This window comes from Scyliorhinus canicula, chromosome 9 (genome assembly GCF_902713615.1).
Source record: "Scyliorhinus canicula chromosome 9, sScyCan1.1, whole genome shotgun sequence".
NCBI lineage: Eukaryota > Metazoa > Chordata > Chondrichthyes > Carcharhiniformes > Scyliorhinidae > Scyliorhinus > Scyliorhinus canicula.
In genome coordinates this window covers 141,671,383-141,687,820 of record NC_052154.1, presented here as the reverse complement: position 1 = coordinate 141,687,820, position 16,438 = coordinate 141,671,383, and the positions used below count along the sequence as shown (strand labels likewise).

The window sequence follows — 16,438 nt, the reverse complement described above, 5'->3', positions numbered from 1 at the left end:
AAGTTTTATTTTACATCCACTGTGTGATATCTTTTTTTTAAATTAGAAGATTGCCTCATACTAGCATAGTTATTCACAGTGAGGTCAATTTCCATGGAGTCCTATCTTTCTGACAAATTACATAATTATCCTGCTGAGAGGCCTGGCTCTCAGCAGGATAAGTGGGCCTCGGTTGCTGTTGCTTCGGGCCAGTGGGTTGCAGTCACAAAGCCAAAGACCCAAGAGTAGCATTAGACTTTGAGCTACCAGAATATAAGTCAGTCCAGCCAGCTGGCCTGGAGGAAGATGGGTTCCTGGTGGGGGAGCCCTACTCTGTGGAGTGGTATATAGAAACTCACACGTTACTGTTTCAGGCTGAGTCTGTGCACTCTAAAGGAGCACACCTGCTCCCCCAGTTGCACAAAATTTAAGAGGAACTGCTATGTGGAATCCCCTGAGGCTGGAACACCATTTGATGTTTGTCAAAAATTACATAGAATTACGGCACTCAAGGGCAATTGAGGTTCTATGCATATCATATGACCCAATTAGCATCTTAAATTTTCCTATTGTTTTAATGCTATCAGAAAATATAGCTATTCCAACTATTAGCTGTCAATAAAACATAGGTGTGAGTTAGTGCTTTATAAATTCAACAGTTCTGCTTTGGCGGAAAATATATACAATTTAAAATAATTATGAGATATGTTTTTGTCCCTGTTTCACTGTGTTGACTTGTTAGTGTTACTAATAATATTAACAATAATAATGTTACCCATAGAGACTGATAACTTCAAAAAGACAGTTGAATCCTTTGGTCCAACTTGGTCTCTTCAATTTGAGTGCAAGCTCCTATCCTAATTCTGCACGGTAAACAATATTGTTATTGCCTATTGCTTCCCAAATCTTTCCTGGTGAGGCCCCATTTTACTGCCTCACCCTTTGTGTGACGGAGGGACAGGCAGTGCAAGGATAGCGGGGGAGGTATTTTAGCTCCTTAGTGGGTGGAGGGTAGGCAATTAAAACACAATGGTCCCCATGCTGATAAGCTAAAACATCCCCACCCTGACTCAGGAGCTCAAGGTACATGCACCACTTCTGACTTCCTCCTGACACCCCCTCCCGACTTCCTGACTGCCACCCGACCACCAGACTACCCCTGGATTACCTCCCTGACCTGACCCAACTAACCAAACAACCTGAATACCCATTGGCCAAACCGGACTACCTTCTCGGCCCGACCTCACTATCCCTCCCAACCTGACCCAACTTGACTACCCCCTTGACCCGACTGTCCACTCACCCAATTACCCAACTCATCCATATATCCACCCACCCACATACCCACATCCTGTTCACTGATCCTACACACTTACTCACCTATCAAACTTACCCACCTCATCCGCTCACCCATTTGCTCATCCGTTCACTCGCATTTAAACTTATCATACAAGATTTTGTGGAAGTTTATGAAGATGTAAGAATTACAAAAAGATACAGATAGATATTGTTGTATTGAAATGTCCAGTGCATTTGTTAAAGACCTGACAGGTTAGAAAATATTTATTATTTCTCATTTCAAACCAACGGAGAAGTGATTTTCAGTCAGTGAACTCAGCAGGAAATAAAAAGTGGCTAATTATCTGTTGCAATGAGGGCAGAGGTTCATAGTTGAAGGGATAGTGATTAAGGAAAATCATTGGGCTCAGCTTACAAACATTACCTGGAACAGACAGTGTTGTCCACAGCTGCTTCTATAGCCATTAGTAATTAGCTGTGATTAGATACTACGGTTACGCTAAGGGTCATCATTACTTTATTTTCTTGGCAATTTACTTACTTAAATTATTTTTATTCTCACCACACAACATCTTTAATCAAGAGAAGATAGAGATTCACTGTAAGGCCTCTGCCACTGTTGCTTTATAATCCACCCTTGGTGGTGGATGAGAAAATCTACCCCATGGTTTCTTGGCTTTTCAATTTTCTTTCCTTATATTAAACTCTTAGCATTTCCCCACAATGAGACAGTAGGTGTGGAATGGACAGTCAATATTAAATCATATTTAGTATTTTCTCACAGCATGTGTTTTTTAGCATTTAAAGTTATTTGCAGAATTATGCAAAGCACAGTGATTCTTTATCCATTAAAATCAGTGGGATATTTATTTGTTTCTGGCAATCGTGGAAACAAATCAACAGCCTGCTTTGTATTCCACCCAATATTTCCTTCCATTGTTTTCAAGTATAACCTTCTTTACTATTTGTGAAGGTCCTCTGGAGGAATGATTGAAAGTACACCACAGCTGTTTGCCAATTCTTGGAGAATCTCCACAGCTTGTAACCCAGGTACCAACATTCCTGAGGTAGATCCATGTGATATGCATCAGCAGTCTGGTGAGTCTTGGATGAAATATGTTCAGTTGTTAATAGTCTTGACCGTCTGTTTGGCTTTATTACAAAGATGATTTGGGTGTCTTTATGGAAGACCAATTCAACAGTTAGACATAAATTTTCCAGCCCCCTGCCCCGGGGCAGGGCTGGCGAACCATTGAAACCTCCATTCACAGCGGCAGGACCCGACAATCCCTCTGGTGGGAGGGACTAGAAAATTCTAGCTTTGGTGATCGAGGAATATTTGGGATACCAATATCATGTGGATCTTATATGCAGCTAAGACAATGTATTAAGGTGCAGCCAGCAAGCTTTTTCAAAAGTGTTCACAGAGAAATCAAAATGAGAAGCTCTAAAGAACAAGAGCAGTACTGAAAATGCAGGTAGATTTTCAGCTCTATGGCTCAATTAAATTTAAACACTTCACAAATCTCTTTTTAAAAAAAAGTCTTATAATAAGTAATAATTCTCAAATCAGATCAGCACACATTGTAATGAAAGAATCTGAGGTTCTTTTCCCTCAAACAGCCTATTTGGAATGGTACACAAATTCACCTAAAAATACTTCATCTAAAAATTTGCATCTAACCGTACTTTCTTCAATGGGCAGCAGGAGTATTATACAGCGTCAGATTATTCAAACAAGTGATTTGAGCAGAAAGATTCCAGGCCACGCCATTTACCTGAAATTAATTTCTATTGTACTGATTTGAAAAAAAATTCAAAGCTGTATCAAGAGATGGGGCAGCGTGGTACAATTCCTGTCATAGAACATAGAACATAGAACAGTACAGCACAGAACAGGCCCTTCGGCCCTCGATGTTGTGCTGAGCAATGATCACCCTTCACAAACCCACGTATCCACCGTAACCCAACAACCCCCCCTTAACCTTACTTTTTAGGATGCTACGGGCAATTTAGCATGGCCAATCCACCTAACCCACACATCTTTGGACTGTGGGAGGAAACCGGAGCACCCGGAGGAAATCCACGCACACACGGGGAGGACGTGCAGACTCCGCACAGACAGTGACCCAGCTGGGAATCGAAGCTGGGACCTACTTAAGGATCATTTAGTTTCAGAATGTGCATAGTGCCCAGAATAGTTGAAGAGGAGGTATGAGTGTTGCATCATGGTCAGTGCCATTATTGGGTGTTTTTGCCCCACCCTTCAAACCACACAATTGCTGGAAATTAAAATTGCTAATGCTGTAGTTAATGAACATTATTCCTATGAGCTATTTTATTACCCAATGAAATGTAACAATAGAGAAAGAAACAGAGTAAATGGTGGAGAACAAAATAGGGTAAATTAAAGTCAAGTAAGGTACAGAAAGAAAAAGATAGGCCAGAACTTCTGGTCGTTCACGCCAGTGAGATCTTCCGGTCCCTCTAATGGCACACCACCACCGCGGATTCTCCAGCGGTGAAGGGTGCATTCAATGGGAAACTTGGTTGACAATGGGTCAACCAGAAGATCTTGCTGCCAGCGAATGGCCAGCCGCCTTTTGCGGCGGTTTGCACGGAAACTCCCGCTCATAGATAGGGAAGGAGCTGGAAAGAAGTGACAGAAAATATAAATGAACAAAGGTGTCAGTTCTTGTGATCTGAAAACAGGAAATCAGAAGTCAAATAAAAACAGAAAACACTGAAGAACACAGCAGGTCTGGCAGCATCTACTGAGAGAGAAGCAGAGTTACATTTCAGGTTGATGACCCTTCATCAGAACTGGGAGAATTAGAAATCTGTTAGCTTTTAAATAGCTCAAATTGTGGAGGTGGGTAAAAGGGAAGACCTGTGATAGGGTGGAACTGTTGGTAGGGCACAGCCAAAGGGAGTAGTAACAGGGCAAGTAAAGAAACAAGTGATGTGCGTGGAGGAGGGATGAGTGGCAGAATAATGAACAGCTGTCACTAGAAAACAAAAAAAGAGACACACAAGTTGAAGAATGAACGATGCAAAGAAAAGGAAACAAATCGAGGACAGAGATTTCAGTCTTCCACCATATGACAGACTTTCCTCCTTTTTGTTCTTTTTCTATTATTCCCCATTTGACCCACTTAAACTTTATTACATTTGTAACATTTCCCAGTTCTGATGAAAGGTCATCAACCTAAAATGGAACTCTGTCTCTCTCGTAACAGATGTTTGTACGCCTGCCGAGTATTTACAGCATTTTTCCATCTCTATTTCAGGTTTCCAACACCAACAATATTTTGGGTCACAAGAAGAAGATTGTTATGAGCAAAGAAGGATGGGGCGGGAGGGCAATCAGCAGTTTGCATATCATATCAGATAGCAAGATGAGAGTCAGCTGCAATTTGAGAATGGACAAAAGACAGGAACATACTGTCATCCTCAATTATTTCAGTGATGCTCAGGATATGTAAAGGGTTTTTGTTGCCCACTGGTTCTGCTCTGTACCCTCCTGTTACGGACCATCTTATCCTACAATAGAGACGATTGAAGTCATTGGTTGTGTCGTACTGTGTTTGGGTTATGTGCATGCCATAGCTGAAAAGCTGGAGGTATGTGGCGACAATATGAGGTGGGAGTGACAATTGTTAAGTGTGTGAAGGTATAATTCAGTATATGGATGTTAGACGCAAGTTCTGAGTACCAGGGAATACTGCTGAATGAATGATGATTATGTGGTGCATTGAGCAACATGAGACGCTGGTGTTGTGGTGGGGAGGAAATGTCATATGAAGATGCATTTATTGTCCTTGAATACCTGTGCAAGATCGTTAATATATTGTGCCATGCTGTCAGATTCTCAGGTCTAAATACTGTTCACTGACCACCTTGGTCACCGGCTCCCACTCCGAGAGTAGCCTGTGAGGGCCTCCTGGCATCCCGACTGACCTATAGCATCTCTCCTCTTGCCCAACTTCCATCACCGCATCAGGCCACACCATTTTAATTTTATTTTCCATGAAATTAGAGCAATATTGAGTGGAATTTCCCCCAAAAATGGCAGTGTCACGTACTGACCGAAAACCGACGTGTGCTAGGTTTTTTCTCCAGATCTTCTGACACTTCGTCAAAAAAAGCAGGGCGGAGTGTTTGTCACCGTCACTCTGATGGGTAGAGCCTCAAAGAGTTGGCAAGCCCAGCTACACTGAGAGTAGGGCGCCATTTTAAAAGAGTGCCCCAATCACAATGTGAAAGTAAAGGTTCCACCCCACCCACGCCATCAGTGTTGAGGTTTGAGTGCCCCCACTCCCACCACTATCACCGGCAAAGAAGCTTCAGTGCCCCCATCCCGTAGCACCATCATCCCCATCATTGGGACTCCAGTGCCCCTCCTCACACCACCATTGGGGCTTGGTGGGAACACCCCACCCCCCCATCCCCATCCACCATCCCTGGCATTGGGGCTTAGTGGGAACTTCCCCCAATAGGGTTCCCTGGAAGCCTGCTAATGCCAACCCGGCACTTCCGGGGGCTGTGCCAGTGAGAAGTGCCAGGTCCCAGGGCATGCTCGGGCATGGCCCGCTCCCTCCAGGGGCTAGAATTACCGGTGTGCCACTGGCGGCTTTCCTTCACCTAGTTCACATTTTGCAAAAGCAGTTGTAAACTTTGCCAGCAAGATGCCATGACTGCCAGGAGGGAATTCTTAACATGCGGGATCATACAGCACGGAAGCCCTTTAATTTGATGATAATTTATGGAAATGAGGTTCCCGACCTTTCAGAGCAGGAACCTTGTTAGACCACCAGCGAGGGGTGGGGAAAATCAGGCAATGAGATCTTGGCGCCAAGATTCTCGTTTCAGCAGTCTTGCGCGATTTTCAGCTGGTGTTCATCATGGCGCAAATAGCGGCGTCAGCTAATATTCCGGCTAATATGTTTTTCCATACATGAAAGCAATAAAGAGTTCAACGTTGTGTGTCACCCCAGCCTGCTCAGATTCCTTTTCCTCATGATTCAAAGGAGAGATGAATGAGAGCAAGTTTGAATGAGGTTTGACCTCGAACAATTGGCTAATGGTGAAAAGATTTAATTAAGTTTAAGCTCGACACTTTAACAGGAATATTGCCATTTTGTTGAAGAAAGGTTTTTCATCATTTCCATTTTTAATGTTTCGCTTGCAGCCTCATATGCTACAGAGAAATGCAGCATTATCAGTGGATATCTGTTTGCATCATGCCATCAATATTTGAGTCCTGACCTGTATCAACAACAATGCAAAACAGACACCTGCAAATGTGGAGAAACTTGTATGTGCGCTGCTGTGGCCCACTATGCTCGACAATGTAGAAGCTATGGCATTTTCATAGACTTCAGATTCAATGTCGCAGAGTGTGGTAAGTCATACTTTGTTACTACTTTGAATGTTTTCTTAACAAATAGGACATTTTCTTCAATTCCAGTATCTAGCAGACACAGGGCGAAATTCTCCCCCCCCCCACGACGGGTGGGAGAATAGCGGGAGGGCCTTCCCGACTTTTTTGACGCCCTCCCGCTATTCTCCCCCCCCCCCGCCGAAATCCCGACACGAATCGCTGCCGCCGTTTTTTTACGGCCGGCAGCGATTCACAGCTGTTAGAAGGGCCGAAGTCCCAGCCCTTTACGACCTTTTTACGAACGGCAAACACACCTGGTCCTGCCGTTCGTAAAAACGTCGTGACCACCTGGAAAAAAATAACCATGGCACCGATTGGCACGGCAGTACCACGGCCGTGCCAAGGGTGCCATGGGCCCACGATCGGTGCCCACCGATCGCGGGAAGCGGGCCCGATGCCCGCGCACTATTTGTCCTTCCGCCGCCCCGCAGTATCAATACGCGGGGCGGCTGAGGGGCAACCCGGACCGCGCATGCGCGGGTTTCGCGCAAAAACGCGATGACGTCACCCGCGCATGCGCGGGTGGAGTCTTCCCACCTGCGCATGCGCGGCTGACGTCATATGACGCGTCAGCCGGCGCTAAGTCCGACAAGCGGGCTTAACGATTTTCGTTAAGCCCGACTTGTCGGAGCCTCCGACGTCGGGCTGCTAGCCCCGACGGGGGACCAGAATCGGTCCCCCGTCGGGAAGGGGCGCGATGCCGTAAAACCCGCCCGGGTTTTACGGCAGTTTGACGATTTCTCCCGTTTTGGGAGAATTTCGCCCACAGTTTCTGGTGTATTTGGTTGGGTCACATTTACAAGTGATGAAGTTCCATTGTTTTAGTTACTTTTTCTTGTAACTGAGTGGAATTAATCTCTCGCTGGACTGAAATTACAACTCTTTCTAAATTAAGTAAGAACAATGAGATTTAAAAGTGAAATAAAGAAACTTCTAGTGAATTAGGAAGCAATAATTATAAATCCAAATTTAAGAGGTGCAACAAAATAAATCCCACAATTTGGATGTCTTGGGAGAGAATGAAAGAATAGGGTGTGGTGTAATGATTCTCATTCCAACAGATTTGATACATAACAGAGGGGAGTTGTGTAGGAAGAGTAAGAGAGGCTTGTAAACTATTGAAAAAGTGTAAGGTTTGTTAAGGTGGTTATTTCATATTATATATTTATATCAAAGCACATAATGTTCCAAAGTCCCAGAATGAGAATTAATGGAATATAATTATTTGCAGTTCATATAGGGTAAAGTGTGAATGATAATATACATGCTGCCAATGGGATAGATATTGGTTTGCTCTGATCTTTGTTGCTGATCGGTATGCTGGAAGTGCATCTAACACTGGACATGATCCAAGAATACCTGGCAAGACCAGAATTTGTTGTCTATCTGTAAAAGCCTCTGGTCAACTGATTTGCCACCCTGAAACTCGTGGCGGAGGTGGGTTGTTGGCGGGACTTGAAGATCCTGCCGACATGAATGGCCAGAAAGCTCCAGTCATAGTGCTAGTTGTGTCTCAGCCATGTAGCAATTCACTTTTCTGCCATGCTGCATCACATGCATATGACTTCGATATTTGGCACTTAGCCAAATCTCCATTCACTGCAGTGAGACCAGAGAATGGCAGAAGTTGCAGTTTTAATGAATGCTGAAACATTTCAGGAGCTGGGGATTTCACGCTGGATCATGCGCTTTAACTTACATTTGGCCACTTTTGTACTCGATGAGGCTGTTGGTTTGCCGTGATGCAGTCTGCCCTCTTTTGTAAGGCCATGTCAGGCACCATCATGTCTTCCACTCATGCTCTGCATTCACCTCCTGGTTCTAAGCTCCCTTCCAGCCCAATTATGGCATTTACATTTAAAGGAAACATTGGGCGGAATTCTCCGCAACGGCGGAGAATCGGGAAAGCCGCCGTGAAAGAGGCCATCTCTCACGGCGGACTCGGCGCCCGGTCCCGGGACCCGATTCTGCCCCCCGCCCAGCGGGGCTAGGAGCGGGGCCCCGGGGATCTCGGCGGCGCGGCCTTTGACGCGCCAAGAATGACGCGCGGCTGGCGCCTGTATGACATCAGCCGCGCATGCACGGGTTGGCCGGCTCCAACACGCACATGCGCGGCTGACATCATGATGCAGACGGCACGCATCCGTGCATGCGCGGTGCCGTCTTTTCCCTCAGCAAAACGTGGCGGCTTGATCTTGCGGGGCGGCGGAGGGAAAACAGTGCGTCCGTTTCGGACGCTGGCCCGACGATCGGTGGGCACCGATCGCGGGCATGTCCCTTCCCGAGCACGGCCGTGGTGCTCATTCCCCAATCGGGCGCCTAGAAGCCACAAACGGGCTTCTGGCGCCCGTTTCACGATGGCAGCGACCAGGTGTGGTTGCTGCCATCGTGAAACAGTCGGAAATGGCCGGCCACTCAGCCCATCGGGCTCGGAGAATTGCCGTTCGCCGTAAAAAATGGCGGGCGGCGATTTGGCGAGTGGGGGGGGGGGGGGGGGCGGAGAATCGCGGGAGGCGCCGGGGGGGCGTGAAAAATGGCGGGAGGCCCTCCCGCGATTCTCCCAGGCCACGTGGGGAGCGGAGAATTCCGCCGATTGTGTGAGTGACACAATTGTGGTCTGGGGTCAGGCCCCAAAAATTGTCCAAGAGTCAGGTTCCCAAACCTGATTTAAAAATTCAGCTTCCATGTTTCTACTTCTTATCACTCAATCAGTTGTGTAAGATTGAACCTAAAATGATATGGTGCAGTGCTGGAATCACCCAGGCTTCCTGAAACAATTAGTCTCTAATGGCTGGCTGAAAATAATAATAATAATAACCTTTTATTATCATAAGTATGAAGTTACTGTGAAAAGCCCCTAGTCGCCACATTCCGGTAAGCTGCTACCGGAATTGAACCCGCGCTGCTGGCCTTGTTCTGCATCACAAACCTGGGGCGAAATTCACCGAAGACTTACGTGACGCCCATTACCGGCGGGCAAAAGCGGCGCTGGTGAATCCGGTGTCGGGGCCTGCTTTTAAGGCCTAAATCTGCCGTCCCGAAAGGGCCAGCAGCGGAGTGATGCTGTACGCGTCAGTTTCAGCCGCTGCGGAAGTGGCGTGTTGGAGGGGGGAAGGGAAGGGAAGGGAAGGGAACGGGGGGGGTAGCGGCGCTGTAGGGGGGGGGTTAGGGGGGGGTAGCGGCGCTGGAGGGGGGGGGTAGCGGCGCTGAGGGGGGTGGGTAGCGGCGCTGGAGGGGGGAGGGAGGGTCGACGGCATTGGAGGGGGAAGGGTGTTGAAGGGGGGCTCTCCCTCCCGGTAGACGGCGTTGGAGGGGGGAAGGGGGGCGTAGGGGGGGGGTTGGGTGGGGGAGGTTAGCAGGTGTGGGTGGGTAGGGGTGGGGGTGTGTTGTCTGGGGTAGGGGTGGGGTGGGTGGGGGGGGTAGGGTGGGGGAGGTGGGTCGGTGTGGGGGGTCGGGGGTGGGGGGGGTAGGGGTGGGGGTGGGGTGGGGGGGTGAACACAGAACCTAAACCGCACTGTAAATCTGTGCCAGTGCACAGGGGGATCAAATAGCTCTGGAACAAAGGGCAGGATGAAGAGAATGTGAGAGAGAGAGAGAGGAGAAAGGGGGAGGAAGGAGAAAGGGGGAGGGAGGAGAAAGGGGGAGGGAGGAGAAAGGAGGAGAAAGAGGCCCAGGGGGTGGGGAGGCAGATTTAATCCAAATTCCTGCTTATTTCCTCAGACTCTTCAAAAGGTTGTTTCTCCCCAGGATTAGAAAAGGTGCCTTGATAATTCACAGCGCAGAACCCTTTCTGCGCTGTGAATTATAAAGGCAGAACCCAGAAAATTTGCCAAAAGTTTTTCCCTCTCTCTCCGCGCGTTTTTCCTGTTGTTGTGAAACTGACCTGAAATCACAGATGCTGAAGCTGAAATAGACAAATCCAGACACATCTCCCACCCCGGGATCCCAGCATTTCCCTCTGCATTCTAACCAGGCAATATTCCTGGGTTTAGGCAGATTGCAATATACTCACCAAAGCCCTGCTCTCAGCCAGAGGACGGACGGACGGACGGACTCCCTCTCTCTGTCTCTCTCTCTCTGTCTGTCCCTACAATCTCCTTCTCTCTCTCTCTCTCTCTCAGACAAAGACAAGGCAGCTGGGAGGAAGGGGAGCCTTGAGGAAGATCTGCTGATGCCCCCATCCAATGGATGCCTGGGGCCAATGCACCGTCGCCCCCCCCCCTCTGCATGCCGCTGCCCCCTACCCCAACCCCCTACCCCTACCCCCCTACCTCTACCCCTACCCCCCACACCTACCCCCCCACCTCCCCCACCCCCTCCCCATCCCTACCCCTCTCCAACGCCGCGACCCCCCCTCCCCACTCCTCTCCAACGCCATGACCCCCCCACCCTGACCCCCTCCGCCACCTCTACCCCCCCACCCCCCCCCACCCCTACCACTCTCCAATGCCGCGACCCCCCCTCCCCACCCCTCTCAAATGCCGCGACCCCCCCACCCCCTCCCCCCCACCCCGACCCCCCCTCCCCCACCCCCTACCCCCCACCCCCCCTACCCCCCCACCCTCCTCCCCCACCCCTACCCTTCTCCAATGCCGCGACCCCCCCTCCCACCCCTCTATAACGCCGCGACCCCCCCCTCCCCACCCCTCCCAACCCCTCTCCAACGCCGCTACCCCCCTCCCCACCCCTCTCCAACGCCACTACCCCCCCTCCCCACCCCTACCCCCTCCAACGCCACTACCCCCCTACCCCCTCCAACGCCGCTACCCCCCCACCCCTCTCCAATGCCGCTAACCACCTACCCCTCTCCAACACCGCGACCCCCCCTCCCCACCCCTCCCAACCCCTCTCCAACGCCGCTACCCCCCCTCCCCACCCCTCTCAACCCGTCTCCAATGCCGCTACCCACCACCCCGCGCACTCGATGTAGGTTACTGAACGGCGTCAAAACCTACTTTGATTTTCGCCAACGTAACCCGTGGCCACGTCGGCGGGACTTCGGCCCATCTGGGCCGGAGAATTATTCACCCTAAAATGACATCCCGCCGGCGCCAGCTGTTCTCCGAAGCGGCTGGCGGGATTTGAACAACGCCGTTTTATGGCGGGTCGGATAATTCCTAACATGGTGGGAGCGGGAATAACGCCGCCGCCGGCCGATTCTCCGACCCTGCGTGGTGTCGGAGAATTTCGCCCCAGCTGTCTCGGCCACTGAGCTAAACCAGCCTAAAATATCCTGAATTTTGCCTGTTAAATAATACCCTTAATGCACACCTTTAATCTCTACAGCCATTCAGTGCCCAGCCACAATGGAATATGGCACCTGTGTATCATTCTGTAATCAAAACTGCCAGTCAATATCTACGCCAGAAGAATGTTCTGGTGAATGTGCTGAAGGATGCAGCTGCCCTGATGGTACATTTTACAACACGAGAACACATGCATGTGTGCAGAGGTAAGTGACAACATTATGAATTAGAAAATCAGATTGTTGAAAAGCCCTTTTGGATAATTTAACTGTTGCATGTCATCATATAATTTAAGCAATAAAATTCAAAGTTGTTTTCCTTTTTTCTTAGTGTGCTGCAAAATAGCAGAAAGACCAGTTGCAACCATGAGATGCATTTATAACATTTGTTGATGGGTGTTTGAAGGGCAACAAAGCTCAAATGAAAGTCATCGGTATTTTAGAGAGGGCAATGAAATATTTGTCTCAATCTCATTAATATTTGAGCTGTTTAAGGCTGCATTTAGCTGGCCGACAGTAACATAGTGGGCTGAATGGCCATCTTCTGGACTGTATCCTTCTATGCAAACTGATTCAGCAATTTCAAATGGGTAAATGATCATGTTTCCCCCCAGCCCAGCTCAGCCCAGCCCACCTCACCCAACAGCCACACAGGGCACCCCCAGCCCAATCAAACACACACAAAAAATGCCAGCTGGCAGTGCCAACCTGACAGTGCCCATGCCAACTGACAGTTCTACCTGGGCATTCAGGTGGCACTGTTAGGATGACAAGCTGGCAGTGTCACGCTAGCACTGCTCGGGTGCCATCATGCTCAAAGGGCATGCAGCTGGAGGAAGCCTCTGATCCCTGAGGAGACCCCCACAAGTGCCATTCTGTCTGGTCCCCATTTGTGGAGACCAGTAACAAACAGCACTCACCCAAAGTCTCCAAGACAAAGGAGAGATCTCTACGCCTTGGGTATCTCGAGAATCTGCAGATTAAAGTCATAGTTGTCTTGCTCTAATATGCAGATTAGACAAAAAGCGATCCCACCCATTGTGGGCAGGATTTACATCGCAACATCTCGTGAGATAGTGTCAGATCTTGGGAGACATTGCGAGTCAGGTATATCCCGGGATATCCCGGCACCACCTGGCTTATATTGGTTATGCTGCCCCGCGGCGAGCTGACTTTCAGGTGCAGCGTGGCAATTGGATCACCCCCTTTAAACTACCAACTCATGCTTAGATTGTATACAGTAATGGCTGTAAACCTTTGTGCTATGTTTAGAATAAGTGTTTTGCCCGGATTATTGAAACAGAAAAGATACTTAAAATTTCCTCTGTTAGATGCCAAGGCCATTATTTCAAACAGTGGGTCAATTAGTTGTCAATAGGGTGAGAAGGTAAAATCAAATACGAGTGTTTTGTGCTTAAACTGAGGAGATTATAATGGGATGAGAGAAGAACTAGCTAAGGTAGACTGGGAGCAAAGACTTTATGGTGGAACAGTTGAGGAACAGTGGAGAACCTTCCAAGCGATTTTTCACAGTGCTCAGCAAAGGTTTATACCAACAAAAAGGAAGGACCGTAGAAAGAGGGAAAATCGACCGTGGATATCTAAGGAAATAAGGGACAGTATCAAATTGAAGGAAAAAGCATACAAAGTGGCAAAGATTGGTGGGAGACTAGAGGACTGGGAAATCTTTAAGGGGCAACAGAAAACTACTAAAAAAGCTATAAAGAAGAGTAAGATAGATTATGAGAGTAAACTTGCTCAGAATATAAAAACAGACAGTAAAAGTTTCTACAAATATATAAAACAAAAAAGAGTGGCTAAGATAAATATTGGTCCTTTAGAGGATGAGAAGGGAGTTTTAATAATGGGAGATGAGGAAATGGCTGAGGAACTGAACAGGTTTTTGGGTTGGTCTTCACAGTGGAAGACACAAATAACATGCCAGTGACTGATAGAAATGAGGCTATGACAGGTGAGGACCTTGAGAGGATTGTTATCACTAAGGAGGTAGTGATGGGCAAGCTAATGGGGCTAAAGGTAGACAAGTCTCCTGGCCCTGATGGAATGCATCCCAGAGTGCTAAAAGAGATGGCTAGGGAAATTGCAAATGCACTAGTGATAATTTACCAAAATTCACTGGACTCTGGGGTGGTCCCGGTGGATTGGAAATTAGCAAATGTGACATCACTGTTTAAAAAAGGAGGTAGGCAGAGAGCGGGTAATTATAGGCCAGTGAGCTTAACTTCAGTAGTAGGGAAGATGCTGTAATCTATCATCAAGGAAGAAATAGCGAGGCATCTGGTTAGAAATTGTCCCATTGGGCAGACGCAGCATGGGTTCATAAAGGGCAGGTCGTGCCTAACTAATTTGGTGGAATGTTTTGAGGACATTACTAGTGCGGTAGATAACGGGGAGCCAATGGATGTGGTATATCTGGATTTCCAGAAAGCCTTTGACAAGGTGCCACACAAAAGGTTGCTGCATAAGATAAAGATGCATGGCATTAAGGGTAAAGTAGTAGCATGGATAGAGGATTGGTTAATTAATAGAAAGCAAAGAGTGGGGATTAATGGGTGTTTCTCTGGTTGGCAATCAGTAGCTAGTGGTGTCCCTCAGGGATCAATGTTGGGCCCACAATTATTCACAATTTACACAGATGATTTGGAGTTGGGGATCACGGGCAATGTGTCCAAGTTTGCAGATGACACTAAGATAAATGGTAAAGCGAAAAGTACTGAGGATACTGGAAGTATGCAGAGGGATTTGGATAGGTTAAGTGAATGGGCTAAGGTCTGGCAGATGGAATACAATGTTGACAAATGTGAGGTTATCCATTTTGGCAGGAATAACAGCAAACGGGATTATTATTTAAATGATAAAATATTAAAGCATGCTGCTGTGCAGAGAGACCTGGGTGTGCTAGTGCATGAGTCGCAAAAAGTTGGTTTACAGATGCAACAGGTGATTAAGAAGGCAAATGAATTTTGTCCTTCATTGCTAGAGTGATGGAGTTTTAGACGAGGGAGGTTATGCTGCAATTGTATAAGGTGTTAGTGAGGCCACACCTGGAGTATTGTGTTCAGTTTTGGTCTCCTTACTTGAGAAAGGACGTACTGGCACTGGAGGGTGTGCAGAGGAGATTTACTAGGTTAATCCCAGAGCTGAAGGGGTTGGATTACGAGGAGAGGTTGAGTAGACTGGGACTGTACTCTTTGGAATTTAGAAGGATGAGGGGGGATCTTATAGAAACATTTAAAATTATGAAGGGAATAGATAGGATAGATGCAGGCAGGTTGTTTCCACTGGCGGGTGAAAGCAGAACTAGGGGGCATAGCCTCAAAATAAGGGGGAGAAGATTTAGGACTGAGTTGAGGAGGAACTTCCTCACCCAAAGGGTTGTGAATCTATGGAATTCCTTGCCCAGTGAAGCAGTAGAGGCTCCTTCATTGAATGTTTTTAAGATAAAGATAGATAGATTTTTGAAGAATAAAGGGTTATGGTGTTCGGGCCTGAAAGTGGAGCTGAGTCTACAAAAGATCAGCCATGATCTCATTGAATGGTGGAGCAGGCTCGAGGGGCCAGATGGCCTACTCCTGCTCCTAGTTCTTATGTTCTTATGTTCTTCTGTAAGAGTGTTATGTTGCAGTAATATTGATACTTCTCTGCTGATTAATCAATTTATGGTATTCATACTCCTACACAGCACCATATTCTTTCAGATTGTTTGGTGTAGTTAATGGGGTTAATAAGTTCCTCATTTTTGGAAGGACTCCCAGTTGTAATTTTATATTATTCTATTTGTGGAATGTAACCGTTTTATATTCCAATACTATGCAGCAAAACAGCCAGTAATTCCGAGCACATTCTTTTTCAAACAAATTTACTTCAGTTTTACCAGCTAGAAATTATATTCTTTAATTACGTGACACATGGAATGTGATTGTTGCCAAACATTTTGTTAAGATTGTGGACAGAATTGTACCTACTACACAGGTGGTAGAATGCCATGGAGACACATCAGGATGGCTACCTAGTGGTTAGCATTGCTGCCTACGGCGCTGAGGACCCGGGTTTGAATCCCGGCTCTGGGTCACTGTCTGTGTGGACTTTGCACATTCTCCCCGTGTCTGCGTGGGTTTCATCCCCACAACCCAAAAGATGTGCAGGCTAGGTGGATTGGCCACGCTAAATTGCCCCTTAATTGGAAAAAATAATTGGGTACTCTAAATTTATTTTAAATTTTTTTAAAAAAAGGATGGCTACCTGAAGCAGTCCCATCTTTGCGGAAACTTCTCAACAGTGGAAATGCAATGGCTCAGCTGTCCATTTCTCTTCAACAGGGAGCACATTTTAGTGGTTAATAGCCCAATTAAAGACAATTCAATTTTCCTAAACTACTGGCATTTTACCATTGTCAGGGCAGCCACCCCATATCGTCACAGTGACTTCCAGGGGGTGGGTATAAGACCTGG

At 47.4% G+C, this 16,438-nt stretch overlaps 1 protein-coding gene across 1 annotated transcript in view; it reads left to right on the top strand.

Annotated features, from left to right (window-relative positions):
* Positions 1 to 16,438, top strand: part of LOC119970940 (otogelin-like) — a 323,755-nt gene that overhangs the window by 59,948 nt on the left and 247,369 nt on the right. Inside the window, 3 exon segments of the mRNA XM_038806051.1 lie at positions 2,252 to 2,376; positions 6,470 to 6,682; positions 12,008 to 12,173. Of these exon segments, the coding sequence (XP_038661979.1) occupies positions 2,252 to 2,376; positions 6,470 to 6,682; positions 12,008 to 12,173 (504 nt within the window).